At 45.3% G+C, this 24,511-nt stretch overlaps 1 protein-coding gene across 3 annotated transcripts; it reads left to right on the forward strand.

The window, feature by feature from the left end:
• The first annotated feature begins 4,586 nt into the window (after positions 1-4,586).
• PEX5 (peroxisomal biogenesis factor 5) lies at positions 4,587-15,815 on the forward strand. 3 transcript variants are annotated; one of them, XM_039718085.1, is made up of 16 exons: positions 4,587-4,623; positions 4,804-5,007; positions 5,435-5,470; positions 5,664-5,796; positions 6,534-6,668; positions 7,634-7,739; positions 8,924-9,014; positions 9,381-9,497; positions 9,863-9,955; positions 10,132-10,251; positions 10,835-10,978; positions 13,114-13,184; positions 13,354-13,569; positions 13,709-13,874; positions 14,070-14,227; positions 14,728-15,815. In XM_039718085.1, the coding sequence occupies exons 2-16, from the start codon at positions 4,858-4,860 to the stop codon at positions 14,927-14,929; spliced, it is 1,938 nt and encodes a 645-aa protein (XP_039574019.1). In that variant the 5' UTR covers positions 4,587-4,623; positions 4,804-4,857; the 3' UTR covers positions 14,930-15,815. The 3 variants fall into 3 exon arrangements, with proteins under 3 accessions (XP_039574019.1, XP_039574020.1, XP_039574021.1); XM_039718086.1 differs by lacking the exons at positions 4,587-4,623; positions 9,863-9,955 and having other exon boundaries at positions 4,659-5,007; XM_039718087.1 differs by lacking the exons at positions 4,587-4,623; positions 9,381-9,497 and having other exon boundaries at positions 4,659-5,007.
• Positions 15,816-24,511: the final 8,696 nt, after the last annotated feature.

The following is a 24,511-nucleotide window of genomic DNA, read 5'->3' on the forward strand; positions in this document are numbered from 1 at the left end:
ATGTTGACAGGCATTGCCCGGCCCGGCCCGGCCCCGCCCGGAGGAGGCGCCCGGGCGGCGGCAGCGGGAGGGGCGGGCGGGGCGCTGTGAGGGGAGCCGGGGTTCCTCCGTCCGCATCTACAGGGGGTAATAATTCACACAGCTCCTCTGGCTCGGCCGCTCAAGGCTCTTCCATTAAAAACAAACGAGCAGCCCACCCCAAGCCTCCAAACCGACCCCCAAACTTTAACAAGCTCGTCTTTGTTTTGCAAGTAGGCAAACTGATTTTTTTTTCACCGCGGGAAAGCGATGGGTCCAAGAGCAGAGCCAAGTGGCTCCTGACTCTCGTCCTCGCTCATGGGACCACAGATGCTTCTTCGGATATTTGGGTTCATATGAAAACGGGCCAATGCTCTTCACAAAAAAACAAAAACAAAACAAAACAAAAACAAACAAACAAACAAACCAAAAAAAACCACCAAAAAACCCCCAATCCTCTGAATAAATTAGACCCATGACTTTGAAGTTCGGAGGATCAGTGTGAGAAAGACAGCGAATATTCAGGGCCAAAAGATCCTCTGTTGCTTTTTTTTTCAAATGCACAGTTTCAGAGCGCATCAGAGTTCATTGAATATCATCTTCCTTAAAAAAAAAGCAGAATGTACATCAACATGATGCTGTTGCCAAAAAGGCAGACATCAGATCAGTTTATGTGTTTAGGAGGATAGCCTGTAGGTCAGATGAAACGAGCTGTCAGAACAGCTCTGTACTGCTGTGACTTCACTCACAGCACTGAGTGACACAGGACTGACTGAGTGTCCAGTTTATGCTGCTACAAAAGAGACAAATGTAGGAAGTGAATCCACAGAGGGGAATAACTACCTTGGCCACTCAAGCAGAAGGATTGAAAAAAACTGCAGCTTTTGCTCTGGAGGAGAAGGAATTGAGGGAGACGCGGCAACTGAGTCCAATTAAGTACAAAGATACTTTGAAAAGGAAATTAGTACCTTGTATGTGGTGGAAAAGAGCAGAACTATCAGCTGATCAATAGTGCCTGTCACTACCTGGGCAATGAGGGGAGGACCAGGAAAAATACTGGCTTTCTGGTCAGTGAAATTGGAAACTGGCCAAAGATACCTAGAAGCTCCAAGCATTTTTTTCTTGTCTTCACTGTGGTGGTGGCTAGGTGAATATCTTAAATAGCACCAGTTACAAGTGGGGAAAAAGTCATTCTATATTTCTAAGCACTTAGGCAAAGTCAAGGTTTTCAGACCAGTTAGGGCTGATGAACTTCATGCTATGATGAGAACTGGAGAACTGGAGAAAGGCCCACTGGCCATTATCTTTGAGATATCTAGGCAGTGGAGAGGTTCAGAAGATTGGAAAAGCTCAAATATATTGGCCATTGAAAAAAAGAAATCTGATTAATTACAGGCCAGCCAGCATTTTTTTACTGCCTTCCCCTGTGACACTGGAACAAATAAGTATTATGTAGACAACTCATGTTTTCCATTTGAAAATAGAAGATATCAAGCTAAACCAATCTTTCATGGCAGACTTGTCCTTGTGGTCAAGGAAGTAACAATAGATATTAAATTTTTGATTTCAGTAGGATTTTCACTCTGTTTCATCTTACAGTCTAAGAAGCACATTAGGAAACATGGGAAACTGGATCTACTGAAATCACTGTTGGGAGTAGCTGATGCTGACTGGAAAAGTCTAAGATTAGTTTTGATGCTATGGTGTTTATCTGGAAAGAAGTATCAAGGAGTCCTGCAAAGATCTGTTTTCAGTGCACTATTAGCGTGGTTTTTTCCCGGTAATTTATACAGTGGACCAGAAAATTGTATCTATTAAAATCTGCAGACAACATTAACCTGAGAGGGGTTGCAAAGGATTTGGTAGAAAAAAATTGTATACAAATGCCCTTGATCAATGGGAAAAATAGCCTGAAAGTGTAGAACACCATTTAATAAAAGCATGTGCTAAGTTTTGCACTTGGAAAGAAATAATGAATTCCACCAATTTAGGTGGGGAATAGTTAGACAGAGACCTCCATTTTGTCACTGATTTCCACCAGGCCCAGAACCTTCAGCAGAGTATTGGTTTTCAGAACACCTGAAGGATGCAGAGCCTGGAATAGCCTTTTCAAGAGCTGTACTATTTGCCTTTCTCATCTCTCCAAGAGTTTTTGAGACCCTGTGATATTTTAGTTCTTGCTGCCAAATTATTTTCACTCCACTTGCAGGGATGCATTGACTGTGCTTCTTCTCCTGTTGACTTTAGATCAGACCCTTTGCTTCCTGCCTGCAAGCAGAAATAGTTGTGGCTTCAGCAGGATACTCATCCACCAACAACCACAGCTGTGGTTGTCCTGGATGCTCTGCCACCAGTGCCACTTCTGGTCCTTCCAGTTGCATCAAAGTCTTTTGAAACTCTAAAGGATAAAAGGTCATCCAGCCCTTCAGAAGGAAGTTTTTTTACAAATTTTACAATTTTTTTACAGAGCAGTGTTTCCCTGTCACTGTCCTGAACCAGAAGGCCAAGCTGGTGTCATAGGCTTGTATTGTAGCTGGTATCATAAACTGGATATGGGCATACCCCAAAACCTTGTTGCAAATATTTACAAATCAAAGCTACTTCATGTCTTCCTCCCTGCTCAGTCTGTGATGTTTTTTTGACTTCTGTCCATGCTTTATCTCAATGCCTACACTCCCCTTCTCCAAGTCTTTGTGCTGTCTATTGGTCTTACTTAGGAGCAGCATTGCCCCTCTCTTCTTCTTGAAAGTCATTTGGGATTCTGCCCCACAGCATTCTTCACGCCTCTCTCTTCAAATACTCTTGCTAATCCTTGATCACACTGAGCACACATAGGATTTGGAATTTGGTAATAGCAGGTAAGTGTTATTTTAACCTTCAGGACGCCAGAAGTGTGCTTTCAAAATGAATCTCCCAGCAATCCGTGTTTGCTGGGCTGGGGCTTGTCCTGCAGGACAGCCTCGGCGTGCAAACGAGATTCCTTTTTGGTGCTGCTAAGCTGCACACAGGGCACGTCAGCCACTAACAGGTGTGTCTCCACAGGGCCAAGGAAGACACAGCCCAAAGTAAATCTCCCCACACATGTTTGGTGTGGATGTTGTGTTTCCAGCCCCAATTCTTATAATTTTAAAGGCTTGCTCCTGTTGAGCCATACTACTTGCTAGCACAGAACTGGCTGTAGATGCCACATGAATTTCAAAGTTGTAAGGAGAGCAGGCAGGAAGACCTACTGTCAAAGAATTGTGTCTAAAACCGCAGCAGATGTCACATTTTGGACAGATGAAGTGAACCATACAAATCTGGACAGAGCCCTGCAGAGGAGCATATTCCTTTGAAAAGAAGAAGATGGGATTTGATTCTGAAAACAATTTATTTCTAGCAACCTAATGTCACAGGAGTCAGCACACATCATGCAACCCCCTCTTGGTGCTTTTCCCATTCTTTTAGAGGCCACAAACAAATGACCTCTGATTTTCCAGGTGGTTTGTCCTTTGGAACCACAAATGTAGAAGGATCAAGGCTGGGAAGGAGTTGGCATTTCTATGGCTTATCTGAAGCTATCACATACTTTTCAGCTAAATGTGTGCACTCTCAACCTGTGGCTGCCAGCTGCAACATTTTAGTGATCCTAGAGCAAACAGTAAAATATCAGTCCATCAGCTGGACAAACGTGTACTGATACAGAATATGCTCATCTACGCATATGTACCATATACACCTCGCTGAATATATATATATGAGTATAGATATTTATGTATATTCACAAATAAAACGAGATGTGCATGGTGCATACATATATATAAATATATATATGTTCTTGTATGTACATAGATATATGTACATACAATATATTACATATATATATGTTCTTGTATGTACATAGATATATGTACATACAATATACATTGTATATACATACAATGTACACACACATATATGTCTATATACACATATATGTGTATATATATATGCATATATATAAGTACATACCATACACATATCGTTGAATATATATAAATGTACAAAGATAATTAGATATAAATATAAAAATATAAAATATAAATAAATAAATAAATAGATGAAATATAAAAATATAAAAAAATATAAAAATATAAAAAAATAGATATATGTTTATGTATTTTTGCCAATACAGCGGGATGTGTATAGTACACACCGTATACATACACACACCGTTTCACGGCCGGCAGAGGGGCACACTCCACGGGAGCAGTGCGCGGCGGGGCGGCCGGCCGTGCAGCCCCGGGGGAGCAGGTTGGGGAGCGGGCGGTGTATATAAAATATATAAAAATATAAATAAATAGATATATGTTTACGTATTTTTGCCAATACAGCGGGATGTATATAGTACACACCGTATACATACACACACCGTTTCACGGCCGGCAGAGGGGCACACTCCACGGGAGCAGTGCGCGGCGGGGCGGCCGGCCGTGCAGCCCCGGGGGAGCAGGTTGGGGAGCGGGCGGTGACCCGGGCGGTGACAGGGCCACCCTGCGCTCAGCCGCTTTAAGGCACTCCGCCGCCTGGCCCTTTAAGGCTGGTCCCGCCCCGCCGCGCCAGCCCAGCGCGCCCGGGCGGCCCCAGGTACGGAGCGGGCGGGGGAGCCCCGCGACCCCTCCGGGCGGCGCCGGGCGGAAGGGTGTCCGTCCGTCCTCTGGCGGGCCGGGCCCGCGGGGGAGGCGGCGCTGGCGGGCGGCAGCCGGGTCGGGGTCAGGCGGTCGCTCCGCCCGGCGCTCACCCGCTGTCTGTGCGCCCCGGCACCAGGTGCAGGCGCGGCGGGGCTCGGCGCCGACCCTCTCTCGCTCCGTGCCCGGCGCCATGGCCATGAGGGAGCTGGTGGAGCCGGAGTGCGGGGGCTCCAACCCCCTGATGAAGCTGGCGGGACACTTCACCCAGGACAAGGCCCTGCGGCAGGAGGGACTGCAGGGCCCGCTGGCCTGGCCCCCCGGCGCGCCCGAAGCCGCAGCCGTGAGTATCGCTCCGCTCTGGCTCCGCGTCCTGCCGGGGAGCGGGGCTCTCGGTGCAGCTGGGGTCGTGTTGTGTTTTTTTTTTTTTTTTTTTTTTTTTTTTTTTTGCGGAAAAAGGCCCAGGGATCACCCGAAACAGGGTTGTAGGGTGAAGGCACGGTTGTGGGCACTCAGGGGATGTTGGTGGCTGTGGTGAGCTGTGTGCCTTGCTGTCACAGGCCCTAAGCCAGACAGTAGTGGGAGGAGGTTGGACAGGATCCCTCAAAGTGTTCCTGCTCCTTCAGCTGGCAGTTAGTGCAAGAAGAATGTTGACAGGCATTGTATCTTCCTCAAGGAAGTGGAAGATACAATCTAATTGGTTCACACTCTGTGTGTGTAGAGAGGGGCATGGGATCGATGTTGACACCATTGCCCACTATTCCCTGCAGGTATCCAAACCACTGGGAGTAGCCACTGAAGATGAGGTAAGAACAGATTTATTGGTCTCCTTGTAGCTTTTGATTAATCTTCTTAAAGTTTTTCTCATCCACACTGTTTGTTATTTTACCCTTTTCCTGATACTAATATTTTTTTTCTGACAAGCCCTTCTCTCACACTCCATGGCTCTGCCTGTTCATCTTCTGTGCAATGTTTGCAATCCATCTCTGTCTTTGGCAGCTGGTTGGAGAGTTTCTGCAAGCTCAGAATGCCCCTTTGCTGTCCCGTGCACCCCAGACCTTTAAGATGGATGACCTGTTGGCTGAGATGCAAGAGATTGAACAGTCAAGCTTCCGACAGGCCCCTCAGCGAGGTGAGGGGAGCTGAAGTAGGTGGAGAGCTGGAAAAGATCTTGATGTTTATGGTTAAGCTCCTAGCAGTGTGGTTCCTATCTTTTGAGCTCTTCTGAGATTGTATCTGGAGTATTGTTTCTGGATTTGGGCTTCCCAGTACACTGATCTACTGGAACAAGCTCATTGGAGATTGATAAAATACTCAGGGGAGAGGAATCCGTGTTGTAAGAGGAAAGGCTGAGGGACCTGGACATTTTAACCTGGGGAAGAGAAGTCTGAGGGGCAGGGGGTGAAGTGTTTTGTTGCTATCTTTGGCAGCCATAGTCAGGAGAAGGACAAGGGGTAATGGACAGCTGCCATGGTCAGGATCTTCACAGAAATAGTCAGGAGAAGGACAAGGGGTAATGGACACAATTTGTGGAAAGGGGAACTGACTAGGTATGTGGAAACATTTCTTCCCTTGGAGGAGGCGGTTCAGTACTGGAACAGGTATCTAGGGAGTCTAGGGGATTGCCACCCATGGACAAATTCAGAAGTTACCTCATAAATGCCCTGAACAACCTCATCTCTAACTTACATGTTAGTCTGCTGTGAGAACTCTAGCAAGCTCCAGAGACTCCTTCCAAATGAAATATTTCTGTGATTTTATTCTAACGAAGAGAAAGATCAGAGGTGATTAAGGCTAGCCTGGAACTCATAAATGATGCCTTTGAGTGCTCCAGTTCTCACTTCTGTTTTTTTTTCCCCCCTCATGTAGCTCCAGGTGTGGCAGCCTTGGCACTGTCTGAAAACTGGACCCAGGAGTTCTTGGCTGCAGCAGATAATGCTGGTGATGTCTCTTCAGATTACAATGAGGCTGACTGGTCACAGGAGTTCATTGCTGAAGTGACAGGTGAAGTGTCCTTTTTTGGAATTACTGTCAAGGTGATGTCCAGTCACATGCCTGTGTGTAGTGAAGAGCTACTGAATGTGAAATTGGAGTATTGCTTTGGGCCCAGCAGTCAGTGTTTCCTGGAGCAGCCTTAATGGGGTGGAGGGTAGGAAAGCTGCTTTGTGATGGTGTTATGGTTAAGTCAAATTATGAACAATGTGGTGTAAGGGTCTTTAGTTGTTAACTTAGGTTCCTAAGGGAATTTTGGAGAAGCATGCTATTTAAACTGCTTTATAAAAGTTGTGATTCAATTGCTGCAAGTTGGAGATGGCCTTGTACTGCTTCTTAATTACACGTTTTCTAATTCCCTCTCCTAAGGCTAAATTTGCCTTTGGTACAAAGGTAAATTCTCTTTGGTGTGCTTTGGTCAAATATTTTGTGTCAGCTGTATGAAGGTAGAGGGATGTTACAGTCTGGAAACGTGCAAAGTGAGTGTTTCTGGCCCAAAGGCTAAGCTTTATTTGAAAAGCCATCCTGTGTTGTGTATAGAACTGGCTCTGGAATAGGGTCACACATGCCCTAATCTGGAAATTATGGAAAAGAAACAAGTATATGCTGTTCTCCAGGGGTGGCTACTGTAGAAAGCTGGGCAGTTCCACTCTTTGACCTTCACTCTTTACATTTTTGAAGATATAAATTAGAGTTACAAAGGTCTTTGAGAAAGTTCTGATGAAAACCTAGAGCTTGTAGGCTGTGCTTTTGACAGAGACTTGTAATGCATTGCTAATTTTCTTGACCTACATAGTATCCCACAGGGAGCAGATGAATCAGTTGTGATACTAAAGTAGAAAATCGTACATTTATCGTCACCACAGTGGCATCTGTATTAATTCACTGTCTGAACCAAGGGCTTGGTTTTTAGATCAGCATTAACAAAGGTGTGGTGGTCTGCCTGTCTTACTTTTCTCCCTGTTCTTCCTGTGCAGATCCACTGTCTGTGTCTCCTGCCAAGTGGGCAGAAGAATACTTAGAGCAGTCAGAGGAGAAGCTGTGGCTGGGGGAATCAGAAGATCAGTCTTTGGCAGATAAATGGTGAGTCTGACTTCTCAAGGCGAGCTGTTGCTGCTAGGCACTTGGGGGTGGGTGAAGCACTTGGAAAGGTGATAGATATCTGCTGTGGCCTGAATGCTTTTGAGTCATTTTACTTAGACTGGTGTTCTTGGGCCTTTGGTGTCAGAGAAAGGTGGAAACAATGCTTGCAAACTGAAGTTTTTAAGAGTGTAGCTTTTCTGTTCTCTAGTTCCAGGAAGATATGTTGATCATGTAGGCTAAATTAATCTCATGCCTGATGCAAAGCTCCTTAAAGTAACTTCAGGAGTGTGTTCAGGAACTTTTTTTCTGCAGCAGATGCTTTTTGCTAGACTCTACTAGTTGTAAACTTTCCAATGTAATTCTTCTTATCTGACAAACCACTTCCAGCCTTTCCTTTACATATTTCTGGGTTCAGCCTTCTATGTATTATTTGAACCTGGTTTTTTGTGGTGGGTTAAAGATGGATCATCTCTCTGTAGGTACCTGTTGAGTATAATCAAATTTTTCAGTTAAAGAAGCAAAACACACACAAACAATTTGGGCTTCTAAGATGTTTCCTTACAAAATTTTTGTATATTTGGGCTCTTGTTGCACCTGGCTTTTGGTTTCTCTGATAACTTTCCACAAGTAATGGACATTCTTGAGTTATTTCCACCACTTCCCAAACTTCCCCAAGACTGAAGGCAGTGATAACACCTCAAAGTGGTCCTATCCTGCTGTAAGCCAGACAAGACATATTGAGTTGTGTCATTGCTGTAAGCCCTCAACCCTCTGCAGAGCTGATGCTTTTCCATGGCACTGTTTTCCTCTTCAGTGGGCATGACCTACTTTCTTTGTTCCTGGATATATGACCTTGTTTCTGGTAGTGCTAAAACTTGCAATGTCTGATGGCATGTGAGCTTGGCAAAGAATCCAGACTGCTCTGCAGAACTGTGCTGACTCTGTAATTGTTTTATTTTGCTGCTGTTTGTGTTAGTCACTTGCTCAGCTAACACAGTAGTAATTTTGAATTTTTGCAGACGGATAATGGTACTGAATCACTTAGGAGAAACCCTGAATCTCTGAGGAGGGGTTGTATCCCTCAATACTGTTGTCTGCCCCATTGTGTGACTATTGTTGGTGAAAGAGTTTGCTGTTGCCTGGTATCAGACTGTCTCTTTCCCTTTTACTGCCTTGGAACACAGGTATGAGGAATACCAACCTGAGGATGATCTTAAGAAAACTGTTACTGATTTCCTCTCCAAAGTGGATGATCCAAAACTCAAGAATACTGAGGTGAGAAATCTGACTGGGGCTGAGATTAATTATCACTGTGAATTAGTAATTACATAATTAGTAGCAATTATGTTACTGTGAATAAAGGGTGTGGGGAATTGAGAAGGGTGAAGGTAGTAAAGGAATAAAGCCTCCTGTTGTCCCATGTTTCCATTTCTTCCCTGATGCCTGGGAGTTGAGCCCTACAATCCACTTTAGATATTATGCATCTCCACTCTTGTGAAGTGTGGTCCTTCCCACCTTTCTGGACCTGTCATGCTCACTCTGCAGAGAGAAGCCCTCTTAGTGAAGGAGGGGGGCATGGGCTGAGGGCTTGTGGGCACAGCATCTGCCCAGCTCCACCCTTGTTTCATTTCTCTGCCGCAGTTCCTAAAGTTTGTCCGCCAGATCGGAGATGGGAGGGTATCGATCGAAGCTAATCAGGTGACCCACAGAGACCAAGAGCAGGCAGAGCAATGGGCAGCTGAGTTTATACAGCAGCAGGTAGGAGCCCCAGGCCTGTATGCTCTGAAGGAAGAAAGCATTTTGCCACAGTGCACAGTCTGGGAGCAAAGGAAAATGGCAAGTCCAGCTCTCAGCAATGCTGAGGGAGACAAGGGAGGGGCTGTTGGGCTCTTAGCAGAGTCTAGCCAGAAGATGGGAATGTATCTGGACAGTTTGAGTTTTCTCGTCTCCCACAGCATCTGTGAGGAAGAGGAGATTCAGATTAATTCGTTTCCACTTCATAGGCCATCAGTTCTTGCTGATGGGGAGGAGGGGTCATTACAGACCCTCCTGCTGTTTTGGGACATGCCCTGAGGTTGCCAAATTCTAAAAAGAAAGGTGTGTTTCTGTTTCCAAACTCCCAGGGGGCATCCGATGCCTGGGTGGATCAATTTGCGCGATCTGGGAACATGTCAACTCTTGATACGGAATTTGAGCAGGCAAAGGCTGCTGTGGAGGTAAAGCTGGCTGAGAAGGAGGGCTGGGGTGCCAACTGAGAGCTCTTGGTAGGGTTACCTCTTTCCTTTGCATGCTCTGAGGAGGGCTGGAAACATTCAGGAGGGAGTTCTCTGGCATGTCTATAGACCTGAGCTTTTGGCTGAGGTACTCCAGTCACACTTTGTTCTCCCTTCAGTCAGATGTGGAGTTCTGGGACAAACTCCAGGCAGAATGTGAGGAGATGGCCAAGAGAGATGCAGAGGCTCACCCTTGGCTCTCTGAATATGAAGACCTCAACTCCTCATCATACGACAAGGTAGGGGACAGCAGGGTCTCTCAGCCCTAGCACTGTGGTGGTCTGTCCTGGGGAGACAAGCAGTGTGTCTGCCTTGCTCTGAGCTCCACAGACTCTAAATGCTGCTGGGATTCCTTCTCACGCTGATGCTTTGCTGTCACTTACATCCTTGTTCCAGATCAGCTAGGGGTTAAATACTGTTTTCACTTGGGTTTGTCTGCAGATGTTGTCTGGTTCTTGTCCAGCACCATATACCGGTGAATACTGGGGTTCTTTGCAATGAGTTCAAGTGTTGTATCCCCTGGCCCCATCCCTGCCCCACTCCCCCATTCCCCTCCAAGCTAGTAAGATACATACTAAATGTTTTGTCTCTCTATCAATGTAACTCCAGGTTTGGTTTGGGGGATTTTTCCAGCATAGGAAGAACCACCCTTGCTCTCAGATCTGCTACAAATTAGCAATGAGGATGAGGTGCTGGCTGGCTGGTCTGCAGCTTCAGTGTTCCTGATGCAACAAGACTAGACTGTACTGTGCTGTAGAGAGTGCTCTTCTCCCCAAGCCTGTCTCCTAGCTTTAGCCCCTGTGCGTCTGTCTGTCCTGCTAGGGTTACCAGTTTGAGGAAGACAATCCCATGAGGGATCACCCAGACGCGTTTGAAGAGGGGCGGAAGCGCTTGGAGGAAGGTGACCTCCCCAATGCTGTCCTGCTCTTTGAGGCTGCAGTGCAACAGAAGCCAGATCATATGGAGGTGAGTGACAGCAGGGACAACAGGCTGAGCTGTCAGGACAGCTGTCCCTTCAGTGTTATGACCTGTGGACAGTGTATGAAAACATCTCATTTTTCTGCGGCCCTGGGCTTGCAGCTGATGTGTGTGAATCCTCAGGGAGCCTCTGAGGGAGGAGGTTTCTGACTTAAGGTCAGTTACAGGAAGCACAAAGTAATCTGGCCCAGAGCTGTGTAAAATCTTTGGAGCACAAGACTGTGCATGGAGCCAAGGCAAGGAGTTCTCATCTCTCAAGTTGCTTCTGTGAAAGTCTTTATTGGCATTGTGAGTTTGGAGGAGCTTATGGCGGATCAGTGCTTCTGTATCTGTATTAAAATCTAATTCTGAGAAGCTCATTAGACCAGGGTTCTGACCAAGTCTTTCATCTAGGTGCTAGGAAAAGATGTGACCCAAAAAGGTTGGGTGTTTTCACAGTCTTAATTGAAGCTGTGGGCCAAAGAAGGATTTTTACTCTGAAGACAAAGTTCCAGCTCCTTATTAAGTGAATACTTTTTTCCATAAATCACTTAAGCTTCTGCAGGATGAATTGAGAAATAGAATAGCCTGTGTGCCTTTTTCCAGGGGGAGAGGACATGGATGTTCTTGGGAAGCATGCAAATACACTCATGTCATGCCTTTCTGGAATGCCTGCCTCGAGGATCCAGGGCTGCTAAATTTTCAGCATGTCTTGTTGAAGCCCTGCTAATTATATGTGACTGGACATACATAATTTGATTACCCTGAGACTTAAGTGTGACATTTTAGAACAGAGGTTCTTGGCTTCTGAGAATAGCCATTTAACTTTCTAGGGTACTGGTAATAGGTGAAAAGTAAGCAGGAGGTTTGAAGATCTGCTTTAGCTTTAAAGTGGTCAAAAGGTGTTAATGTCCTTCTAGAACTGTTGCTTTTTTCTCATAGACAGTGTGGGCTGTAGGCTGAGCATAATGGAGTGGCAATTGAAACCTTAGGGAAGAAATCTTGAGCCATTTCTGACTTAGCTGTATTGGAAACATTCTGCATTCTTCAGGGAAGAAATCTTGGGCCAATTCTGGCTAGCTGTATTAAAAACATTCTGGATTCTTCTACTGTGACTGCAAATTGTACAGGAGAAGTCAAGACTTCACAAATGGTACAGTGATCAAATAGACATGAACAATTGCTCTGAAGGAAACGTCACATTTGCTTTGGTCCAAGTCACAACTTTACCTTGAATCTCTTCAGCTCTTCTGCTGGCAGAACACTGCAGTTCTTGCTGGTCAGCTCTGCTTGAATTGTAGCTAGCTATATGTGGTGAGGCACGAGAGATTCAAGGGTGTAGATTGCCTTCTGCAGGACTTCTGTGTCTTTGCTAATGAAACAATTTCCTTCCTTGAGGCAGTGGCTACCTCATTTTGTGACTTACGTTCAAAAAGCAGGTACATCATGCTGACAGTCCCACCTATTATCTAGCCTATTTTGGACCAGGGGTGTGGCTATCAAAATAAAGTGAACAGATACTTTGGATTTGGTGCCTAGTTAAATATTCCTTATATCACTGCTTGGAGGTGGAAGTAATTTTCATCTACTGGTGTCATGATGATTGGAAATTCAGTAAAATTAATAGTGCTTCTACTTTCAGGTCTGAAAGTCAACTCTCAAGGTTACTACTTGCTAGTGGACCACTGCACAAGTACATACAGCTGCCTGCCTCAGGGGTCTCCTTATTATTAGCACTGCTGCTATGCCATTTTGTTCTTGGGAAATAGGAGATCTGCATTTTCCTCCTTCCTCTGCAGTTTGACCACAGTTAGAAGTTAAAAGTGGAGATTCTGTGATCTAAAAGTGTAAAACTAGTTGCTTTATGATAGTGTAAAAGTTGCTTTATGATAGATTTCCAGGTAGACATTAATTTCTGTTCACTATAACAATGCCAGTTTTGCTGTCTTTGAAGCACATGCTACAACATTTGTCTGTCTTTTGAGAGGAACTTAGACCTGTGGCCCATGTGTATACTTTGGTCTATTTGATCTCATTCTAAAACTGTGCAGGATAAAATGCTGGATTTAATATCTGTGTTTGTGGCTTATTGACTGATTTTTTTCCTCTGTAAGTCTAACTTTGTACATCTCTGTCTTCCCCAGGCCTGGCAATATCTGGGAACCACCCAAGCAGAGAATGAACAGGAGCTTTTGGCGATCAGTGCTCTCAGACAGTGAGTATTGCTGCAGAGCTGCTGAGTGTGGCTTCTTGTTGGGTGTGTAGGGCCACAAGAGTGACATGGCTGTTATGGGGTGCTCTGGCTTGATTGTTTTACCTCCTATGTCTGGGTGTCTCCTACACTGATTTAATGCTGCTTTCACTTCTCTTTCTTTGCCCTGCAGGTGCCTGGAGCTGCAGCCTGGGAACCTGACAGCTCTTATGGCTTTAGCAGTCAGCTTCACCAACGAGTCCCTGCAGAAGCAGGCGTGTGAGACCCTGCGGGACTGGCTGCGCCATAAACCGGACTATGCCCACCTGTTCAACAAGGAACCAGAGGAGAGTGTCTCAGGGACAAACCTGGGGCCTTCCAAGCGTGTCCTGAGTTCCCTGCTCTCTGAGTGAGTTATGGGTACAAATTCCAGCCTTCAGCTGAAAGGCTTCTTGGAGGGCTCAGCCTGGTCCAGGCAGGAGCAGAGCGAGCAGCCCGAGGCCAGCTCTCTCCACAGTACACCAGTATCCTGTTCTGTGCTTTTCCAGCTCACTGTTCATGGAAGTGAAGGAGCTGTTCTTAGCAGCTGTGCGCAGCAACCCCTCAACTGTGGATCCTGATGTCCAGTGTGGCCTGGGTGTCCTTTTCAACCTCAGTGGCGAGTATGAGAAGGCTGTGGATTGCTTCAGTGCTGCACTCAGTGTGCGCCCCAATGTAAGAAAGGGGCAGATGGGGGGTGCTGGGGGCACTTGGAGGTTTATGGGTGAAGATTTGGAGGAGGTGCTGCATGTACAAGAGGTGCATATTTGGAGTGGAGGACTAAGACAGACATATGGGGAAGAAGTGGCTGGCTTGGAGCTTTAGGAGATCCAGTTCATCTCAGCCCTTTCTCTGTGCCCATTCCTCCAGGACCACCTTTTGTGGAACAAGCTGGGTGCCACCCTGGCCAATGGGAACCGGAGTGAAGAAGCTGTGGCCGCGTATCGTCGGGCACTGGAGCTGCAGCCAGGATACATCCGCTCTCGCTACAACCTGGGCATCAGCTGCATCAACTTAGGCGCCCACCGGTGAGCACAGGGTGGGCAGCTCTGCTGTGACCTGGGGGTTTGTGCGTGTTTGTGGGAGACACACTGCTGTAGGTTATGAGGGCAGGGCCACACCGCCTGCAGCCTCCTCTTGGCGTAGGAGAGCAGAGCGAGTGTGTGGACTCTGCCCAGAGATCCAAGTGTCATGCAGTTACAGGTGGAGTAGAGGCCATCTGGACTCCTGATTCTTGTAGAGATAAAAGGGGGACCTCTGGTTCTGGAAGGGGTAGGATCTGGGAAGAGGAGGAAACTGTTTTGGAGGGGAAATACTTAAGAATCAAATGGGGAAAGGAGTGTGAGATGAACCATCTGCTCCTGATTCTTGTAGAGAGAAAAGGGGGACCTCTGGTTCTGGGGAGGGGTAGGATCTGGGAAGAGGAGGAAGCTCTTTTGGAGGGGAAATACTTAAGAAGCAAATGGGGAAAGGAGTGTGAGATGAACCATCTTTTCCACTAAGCATCTGAATGTTCTCCTGTTGACAGTGAGGCTGTGGAGCACTTCCTGGAGGCTTTGCACATGCAGCAGAAGAGCCGAGGTCCGCGGGGGCAGCAAGGAGCCATGTCTGACAACATCTGGAGCACCCTGCGCATGGCCCTCTCCATGCTGGGGCAGAGCGACCTGTATGGGGCAGCTGATGCCCGTGACTTGCCCACACTGCTGAAAGCATTTGGCCTCCAGCAGTGACTCTGGGATAGGCTCCCCTGCGAGTGCAGCGGTTGCCGAGCCCAGCAATGACCTTTCTTAGGGATAAAATGTTCACAAGGGTTCACACACATCTTTGCCCTGGTAGGGCAGATCATTGGCAACTGTTTGTTTTTAAGTACCCCCCTGGTGAAATGTGCAACTTCCCCAACCTGTCTGTTGTGGCCTGAGCATTTCTGAATGGTTCACGTTATCACTTCCATGATGACTGACACTGCTGCTTCACAGATGATCAAAGTGGGGAAGACAGCAGCATCCTGCCCTCTTGCAAGACTGCATTTGCAGTAGTGCCCAGCTTGGCTGTGAGAGCCATTCTGCAGACTGCCTGCAAGGGCGTGTCTGTAGTTCAGGCTGCTTTGGAGGGATGGGATTGCTGTTTCACCCAAAAGGGTGAAAATTTGTGGGGTTTGAGCATGCTTCCCCATGTATGTGCTTGCATGTGTGTATATGTGGGTTACTAGGGAAAACTGGGGCAGTAGTCCCCTTTTCTGGCCAATGACTGGCCAATGGTACAGCCAGATGCTGCTTTCTCAGTGTCTTCATGAACCTTTTAAGATGAGAGTATTGTACTGATGCTGGGGACATGGGTGGAGGCCCTGTCAGGGAAAGGGGAAATCCCGGAGTTCAGGCTTGAGAGAAGGTGATAAGAATATCTGAAATGTCTGAAATTGTCTGAAATGTAGTCTCTTCCAAAATAGTGGTGGGGAAATGGATGAAGTCTTAATTTTCTCTTGCTCATCTGTCATCTTGTGTGTAACTGAATCTTGTTAATTATAAATATCTGTATATGATTTTATTGGGGAAAATGTTTTTTTAATTGTAAAGTATTTTGTATAATAAAGGTATAAGCCCACTGCTTTTCAAAAGATGGATTAGACTCTCTCTCTGTTTCTCTCTCTCCCCTTTTGACCCAGGTTTTGTTTATTGATAGCTTGCATGCAGGTGAAGCTCAAAGGACCTCTTTTTGCTGTAGCCTCAGGCTTCAGCTCAGCAAACCAGCAGAAGAGCTTCCCTTTGCCAAAAGCTCTCTTTTTTCTTGCTCAGGTTTAGAGGTCAGTGATGCACTTTTTTTCCATCTTCTGGCCCCTTGCAGAGAGGGAAGTTGTGTTACATTTTATCACCCATTTAAGGAATCCAACTCCTGCATTTGTCAGGGCTGGGGGCTTAAGCAGGAAGCACTGCCCCTTCCTGATCCATCAGGCACCTGTTTCTTCATACCTCAACCTCACAGGCTTGTTTTTCTCTCTGCTGGAGCACAAAGTGTGTGCAGAGAACAGTATTTGCTGTATAGTTTCTGAGCTTTATTTTCCCCTGTATCTCCCATCCAGCCCTGTGGCACTACATGCCCTGTTCTGAGAGTGGGGTAGTGCATGCAAAACAACCTGCTGCTTTTGTGTTTTCTGAGCTTTATTTTCCCCTGTATCCCCCATCCAGCCCTGTGGCACTGAGACCTACATGCCCTGTTCTGAGAGTGGGGTAGTGCATGCAAAACAACCTGCTGCTTTTGTGGTCTGAAAGGAAGGGAAATGCTACTTCTGTGTCCTGCTCACCCACACTGCTGGTCAGCAATGTCTTTTTGTTTCTACTTGTCTCAGTCCTCTGTCAGATTCTTTGCTTGGTGAAATTAAACATTAATGCCTATGCTGTGTCTCATTTGCTGTCTAGCTGTTCTCCCTTCTCCAGTCTTTGCTGTTGCTCTCACCACTGGTTTCCTTTGACTCTTTGATGCACCACATTCCTCTCTGTTCGTATTCCCATTACCATTGCTTGGCCCTCCCTTGTTCTCATCCTCAGATTTCCTTAGTGCTTCTCCTCTCCTAGGCTTCCTAGTTGCCTCCATTTCCCTTGCAATGTCGCTTAACCTCTTGACTTTGTGTTGGTGTCCTTCCCTATGCCACATTTCCTCCTGTCCCTGCTGGTAGGTTAGCTGTTAGCATTTGTTAACTTTCCCTGGAAATTGTTCTCACTTTCTTCCCCCTGTCCCTGTTACATTATCTCACAGCATCTCTGCTCTGCCTTTTGCTGAGGCTGAACCTTCACCTAGGCACTAGTCCCTGTTTAGTCTCCCAGGGTTGAGTGAAGATTGAGCTGCCTCTGTCCAGGTCCTGTGTGACTGTTCTGTTGAGACCTGCCTTTGGAAGTGGGGTGTTGATACAGTGAACACCAGCTGGCTGACTGGATCCATGCACAGTTTTTGTCTGCTCTCTGCAGCCCTGTCTCTGGTGTCTAAACCCAGCTTGTGCTAATGCTCTGTGTGCATCATGATCGTGATCCTTGTTTGCATTTCCAGCCACAGTTGTACAGCAGGAGTGGGTAGCAGGTACCAAATGTTTTGGATTAATGTAAAGGCAGTGAGGGGTATTTGCATGTCCCTAATCCAGCCCCCTGCTCACGACAGGCCTAACCCTAATGGTAGGTTGGGGAGTTGAAGGCCTTATAAATGATTGTGCTCTCCACTTTTTTCACTTATCCCAGTGCACACAATGGTGGCAGGGCCTATCACCACTGAAAATTTGTAAGAGATCCCAGCATGACCTTTACCAAATTCTTGGGCTTACAGGACACAAACTAACCTTTCACAGAGCCGTAAGTGAGTGGTCAAAGAGGGTAGTTCAGTACATGTTTTGCCACCCATGTTTCTTGAAATGTTTCTGCTGTATTTTTTCCTTCAGTGTCATATTTATTTGCTTCTTGAGAACCCAAGAAGTCATAGAATCTCTTGGTCATGGCTTTACCACCCAGCCTGAAAATGAAAATGTGCTTTCAGGTCCTTATACCTCTATTCACAGTGCTCCTCATTAGCTTCCATCCTTGTCAAGGAAGTGGTTGTTCTGTCATTGTTTATTCTGCTTCACCACTGCAGTTTCCTCTCTTGAGCTGCTGAGCCTCATTATGATTCTGAGTTTTCTTGAGTTGCAACCCCCTGAGTTCAAGTTTTGGGTCCCAGGCTTTTTTTTACCTGTTGTGCCTGTGTATGCTGAGGTCTTTCTGGTATGGAAGGTGCTCAGACCAGACCTTCTCTAAGGGAGTGCTCTAGGGGTGGTGACCTGATGTGAGTCTTCATGGAAAGAGCACATTAATCCAAAAGCAGATAGTAGCTACTCTCATTTCTCTAGGAGTCTGCTGTTTGAAATAATGTCTGACTCAGAAGTTACATCAGTATGTTTGTCTTAGAGCCTTTGGTGAATTTTTTCTCTTCCTGAGCCTTGTTGATTTTTAAACCACATGGTGCCTTTGGTCTTTATGATGTCTTGTGGACGCACACAAGAACTGTTTAAATTCCTGAAGTATTTTCTTTTGTGTTTTCAGCCTGTTGCCTCTTCGTTTCTGGTCTCCTCCTTCAGTTTCTGTAAGACGTAGCAAATAGAACAGTCCTACTACAGTCCACGTGTCCCCAGGGGAGCCCTTTTCCCTACCTCTGCACCCCACTTCTGTATCTTTTATATTTTTACTTTGTTCTTGCCAGTACTTCCTTCATGTCCTAGCCTGCCTCAGAGCCCTGACCCCACACACTCTGCCACTTTCTCTCCTCCGAGTTGGCCCCTGGTGCTTGGAAGTCTTTTGGCAGTCAAGGAAGGACTGAAAGCAGCACAGCAGCTCTTCCACCTGCAGCAGCAAAGTGGCACCAGAGACAGGCCCACCAGACATGGCTCTTTGCCAGAGCAGACTCTGGCAGCTTTTCTGTGTCGTGGTCCCTTGGTCACTTAGGAAAGTGTTCCTTTGCACCCACAGGGGAGAAGAGAGGCTTTGCTGTCACTGCTCTGTTGAGTATGGCAAAGCATTGTCTGATATTTTCTGGTGGTTTTTATGATGCGTAGTTGGAGAAATGTAAAATTTTAAAACTCTGTACCTGTCCAGGACTTCAGCAAGAGTTGTAGGTGCAGAGATCCCCTGAAAAATCTGACGCCGGGTGGGTTGGGTTTTTTCTGAAGTGTTTCCATTGCTCTGTCGCATTTCTGAAGCAGAAGTGACACCTAGTGTTGAGTGGAGGGCAGGTCCGCGTCTGTCACACGTGCTTGGATGGGGACACCAAAGGGTTTAGGAGCACATCTTGCTAATTAAACTCGAAAGGAACAAAATGCTGGCTGAATTTTCTAAACGTGCAGCTGTAGATGCAAAATGTGGTGCTGGGAAGCTAAGACCTTTTGAGGGTCTGTGATGCTTTCCCCTGGCTTCTCCCCACTGCTGAGCATGTGTTTTTATGTTTGTGGAGTCCAGCTTAGCAACTCTACCATGGGAAACGATTTGTACATTTATTAAAAAACCCAAAAACCAACCCAGCTGAGTTCTGGAGTTTTGAACTGGCAGTTACTCACAGACAACCTGTTGTCTTTTCCTTCATCTGGGAAGAGGAGACTTGGGAAAGGAAATAATAGTTAGAAAAGATCTTCACTTTTGTTTTCTGGCATCTGTGTGTTGTCAAGTGGGACTTAGAAGGCTTTTGTCAGTCTGTGTTTGCTGTGCCTCTTTTTCCAGCACAATTTCTTTGGAGCTCACTCCCAGTGCTGTGACTGAATATGCAGCAGTCATCCATAGGATTCTGTCATCTCTCTTTTTGCTGAAAAAGTGGTGTTCAGTTTGCTGTACTGAAGAGGAGCAACTGGGAAGTGCAGCAAACAGAGAAAGCAAAAAAAGGGAAGTTCATGTGAGATACATGCTAAGCAAAATAAGGGCCTTTTTTTCCCCCCTCCAAGGGCTTGGTAGTGAATGCATTTATTAGCATGTAGGCTGTTCACAGTTTTGGGTTCTGTGGTCCAGTGGCGTGTTCCTATGTTGCATTTTGGGGGCTGTTTTGCTTGAGAAACAGAAGTTGGAGAGTGAAAAGTGGAAAAAAACCCCCTTTATTTTTGCAATGAAGAATTACATTACTAGTACTAACAACTTCTAAGTGAGCACCTTCTCCACCACAAAACCAAACCTCCAAAATAAAAGAATCAGTGTTCTGCTGCCTTGAGTCCAAAACTACCAGACGAAAATAGCAAACAGAAACTGAAGGGGTATACTTCATGTGTAATTTTATTGCTTTTTTAATCCTCTTGTTTTAAAGTAAGGAGTAAAAACAGATGTGTACTGAGATACAAACTAAGGTATCCACAGTGACAGAGCAGGATAGGAGCACAACAGGATCTGGGGGTTGAAGGAGTTTGTTGTTAATTAGATTTTTCTACCATTGTACCTTTTCCAGCACTGTGAAGTGGGTGCATATGTGACATCCACAGCTTTAAGTGAAATTGCTTTATCATCCTGCAATCTAGTAGTAAATAGCCCCAAAGAAATAAATAAATTAAAAAAAAACCAAAAAAACCCAGAAAACCAGTTTTATGAAAAAGATGAAAATATTTTAGTCTTTATTCTTCCCTTGGTGGAGTGTTTTTTGCATAACCGCAGATTTTCAAAGAATCTGCGTGTCATCGTTCATTTTGCTCCTTCTGTTGCTTTTTGTATGCTGAAGGCAATAGAGGAAGAGGGGTTTATCCTCCTTCTCTTAGCTTTTCACTTTTGTCTGACACTTTCAGATTTTGGGATACCACTATTTCTGCAGGAGGGGGATAAGAGGAATTTTAGGAAACATTGTTTCCCATCAATTTGCTCCACCCGACGTGTTGTGTCCAGCTCTGGGGACCTCAGCACAAGTCTCAGGCCGCGGACCAGCAGGAATGAGTTCAGAGGAGAGACATGAAGCTGATCAGAGGGCTAGAGCACCTCTCCTGTGAGGAAAGATTGAGAGAGCTGTGGTTGTTCAGCCTGGAGAAGCCTTTGGGGTGACCTTGTTGTGGCCTTTCAGTGCCCAAAGGGGCTAAAAGAGAGCTGGAGAGGGACTTTTCGATGAGGGCACACAGTGGGAGGACAATGGGGAATGACTTCAAGGTAAAAGAGGGCAGGAGCAATTCTTTACTGCGAGGGTAGTAAGGCACAGGAACAGATTGCCCAGAGGAGCTGGGAATTCCCTATCCCTGGAATAGTTCAAGGCCAGGTTGAATGGGACTTTGAGCACCTGGTCTAGTGAAGGTGTCCCTGCCCATGTCAGGGGGGTTGGAATGATCTTTAAGGTCTCTTTCAACCCAAACCATTCTGTGATCCATAAGGAATAAAAGCAAACAAACCCAACCCACAAAGAAAACTCCATAAATATTTCCAATATCACGCCCCCCAACCCCACCCTGTGGTGCTCTGCATTGTTCAGTGACTTACTTCCTTGTGCATAAAGCACCATATAGGTGAGATTAACGACATTAAAAGCCATTTAAATTTCTATCCAATAACACTAGGACAGATGGTCAATGACAACCAGGAATTCATTGCTTTCTGTGAACCTGGGAGTACAGAGATCCTTTACCATGCTTTTGCAGTAGCACAAAAAACATGGTAAAGGATTCCATCATTGAGCATTCCATCATACATTGCCTTTTGATTTTCCTTGAAGCCATGAAAAGTCCCACTGCTGCCTTTGTGCCCTGCAGGGAGTACGTGGATGGTTTAGGAGTTCACTGTTGGCTGAAATGTAAACTTGAGAAATGCAAACTACTCTGTACCATAGCTGAGATACAGACTCAGGCTTTGTGATGCCTTTGTGGCTCATACATTTGGTCAAAGGTGCTTTCTGAGTTTGCAGGTGTAGGAAAGATGGGAATGTTTAGTTCATGATTAATGATGTCATTGCACATTATTTGTTTTTTGTTTCAGAAACACAAATAATAATTTGATGAGTAAAACATATTGGCAAGATAAGAAAAATGAATGTTGTTCAATGGCAGTGTAAATCCATCCTATTCTAGGCTGTTTCAGTCCCTCTTTCAAGCATTCCTCACATTGGTGTGCTCATTCTTCCTCCATTCTCTTTACCAGAGAGTAACACAAAGGTTCAGGAGTGGAACAGAGTATTCCCATTTCCAGCAGCACTGAACTGTAGGCTGAGGTCACTGCAACACACAAAAACATGTCCTAAAAGTGTGATTTGCCTGTTCAGAAAAGGGACTTCTCATTTAGATGTTGCTATAGAGTGAGGGCCTGTTTCTCTTCAAAACCCCAAAATTTCAATTTACAAATTGCTCTGCTCAATTGCTCTGCTTCCAGCCTCTGCAGAGCAGCAAAACAATAGACCACATGGAAAAACCCCCACAGCCTCAAGTATTTTTATGCTGGCTTAGTTTTGGGATCTGGCACACCATGGTCTCAGCCAAGCAACAGTGAAAGAGATACAGCATGAGGATTTGGCTGGGTCTGGTGTACAGGCTGCTTGTTTTGCAGGGATGAACTATCTCCCTCCCCAGCTCCCCATCTTTGCCAGTTACTTCCTACCTGACAGAGCAGGGGTGCCTCAAGTGAACTAATGAAGATCCTATTGCTTTTCCCTGCTGCAGAATAGCTTTCTGACATGCTAGCCAATGAACTTGACTGAAAATATATTACAGAGTGAACCTGCAATGAGAAAAAAAGAAAGGAAAATATTGCCACTGCAGCTCTGCCAGAGCCTCCTGGCCCTGCTTTAGCAGCTCTGCCTCCCTGCAGCTGCTCAAGTGGCTACGTAGGTGAGAAAGAGGAAGAGAATTTAATAAAACCTTACTTAAATGCCCCCTCTGTCAAGTGGACATGTCCCAACAAAACCCTTTGGAAAATTAACATTGATTATTATATTTGCTTCATAGGTAAAGAAAAATTTGCAACAGGCAGAAAAATTCTACAACCTGTGCGTCACAAGGTACTTTGATACATTTTTATTACTGTAATTCATCTGCTTCTGGAGGAGAAGGACAAACAGGAACCAAAGTTCTAATGTTTTATCAAGGGCTTATTCTTCAACAGACTTTTGACCCAAAGCAATAATGCGACTGGTAGTGGAAAGATCAAAATTTAAATAAAATAGTTAATGATTTTTGTTCACTTATTGACCATTTCTCAGTTCTGTTGACTGAGGTGTTTCACAAGACTTCTGAGCCAGCTATAAATGTGGGGAGGTGAAACGCCCTTCCCAAACCTCAGCCCTGCACTGGAGGAATTGCCCTCAGCTCTCCCCAGCCCTGCAGCTGACAGCAAGGTAAGAGGCACCCTGTGCACAGGAGGGCTGGAAGGGTTTCTTGGGCAGCTGCTGTGAAACGCAGGGCAAGGGAAGGAGGCTTTAGTGTTGGGCTGAGAGCTGCAGCAGAGCTGTGAGGGTCTGCTGTGTGTGTGCAGAGACTGAACCCATCTCAGGGCATGAGGAGATGGATGGCTGCTGCAGGAAAACAAACCTTAGCAAGGGAGAGGGTGGAGGGGGCCAGTGATACACAATTCTCAGAGGTGAAAGTGAAAATATTCTACAAATTTATCTTGGTCATGGGATCTTTATGTTGTATCAGCAAAATTAAATGGGTCATTATCCATACTTTTTCTACAGGTAGAAAGTAATTATTGTAGTGCTTAATCAGTCAGTGAGTCTGAGCTCACGTCCTCTCAGGTTCCATATAAGCTTTTATAACAGTGAAAAAATACAAGTTTTTAATCACATGAAGGTTTTTTCCCAAAAAAAGTGAGGTTTAAGAGATTCAGGTTTTTAAATTATGATGCACACGTCTTGCGTTTTACTGCATGTTACCATGTTACTATGGCTTTAAATCTTACTGGGGCTATTTGACTTTTCCCATCCATTCTCAGAATCAGGTAGAGGAATGGCTTTTTTTGTCCCATTTATTTGCCCTGAAATATAAATCTTTGCTTCAGTAACTGTTACATGGTTTAGAGAGGGAGCTGTTGTCATAACTGACTGCTCATTACTATTCCTGCAGCTGTTACTAATAAACACAGTGGCTTTTTAACTGAACTCAGATGACTGTGGGGAATTAGATATGTGTATTGGTAGTAGTGTTAGGAAAAGACATTTAAAAGCTGAACTTTAGTCTCATTTAAAGAGCTAGTGCTTACAACTTGATTGCTTCTCAGTGTATGTCAAGAGAAGGAATTTCTTGATTTCAGTAAAATTCCATATAAAAAGAGAAATAAGGTGTTTCAGTGAATTCAAAGTTCATTTCTGTCCTCAAAAGATAGGTTTTTCCCCCCCGATTTTGTGCAAAAAATTCACTTTCTTTTAGAAATTAATTGCATATCTCACTACTTTTATATTGCATTCTGTGTGGCTCAGGAAACCTACCTCAAACAATGAGTGCCGGTTTCTAAAATGTTTCTCAACTGCAGCATCAATTATCAACAGAAAGATTTATCATGAGTTGTATATTTTATTTTGTTATTATTTTGGGTACACCAATAAGATATTAAACAAAATGCTCAGGTGTCACTTACATGTATACGTATTAAATGAAACTGGACTGTTGTGGTGTGCAAATCTCATTTTACTTTTTTCCTCCAAATTGAAATTTCTGTGTCATGTCCTCACTCTTTCACAGCTGCTGCTATTTTTATCTTCTGCTAAAATTGTTTTACATTTCCTTTTTACCTTTTGTCCCCTCTGGTTTCCAGCATTTCATGTCTGGTGTGTAAAGGCCTCTTACAGGCATTGCTTGTTTTCTGTTTTCGTTTTCTGTAGGCTGCCATCCAACAGCAGCAAATCCAAACCCCAGAAGCCCCGCTGAG

The sequence above is a fragment of the Passer montanus genome, unplaced genomic scaffold (assembly GCF_014805655.1).
Source record: "Passer montanus isolate IOZ18808 unplaced genomic scaffold, ASM1480565v1 scaffold39, whole genome shotgun sequence".
NCBI lineage: Eukaryota > Metazoa > Chordata > Aves > Passeriformes > Passeridae > Passer > Passer montanus.

What these genes read in the sequence shown, in the direction of transcription:
- PEX5 (XM_039718085.1), top strand. Translation starts at nt 4,858, where the DNA reads ATGGCCATGAGGGAGCTGGTGGAGCCGGAGTGCGGGGGCTCCAACCCC. An exon ending in GTTCATTGCTGAAGTGACAG is followed by an intron (nt 6,669 to 7,633) that starts GTGAAGTGTCCT and finishes CTTCCTGTGCAG; the next exon opens with ATCCACTGTCTGTGTCTCCT. An exon ending in CTGAGTTCCCTGCTCTCTGA is followed by an intron (nt 13,570 to 13,708) that starts GTGAGTTATGGG and finishes GTGCTTTTCCAG; the next exon opens with CTCACTGTTCATGGAAGTGA.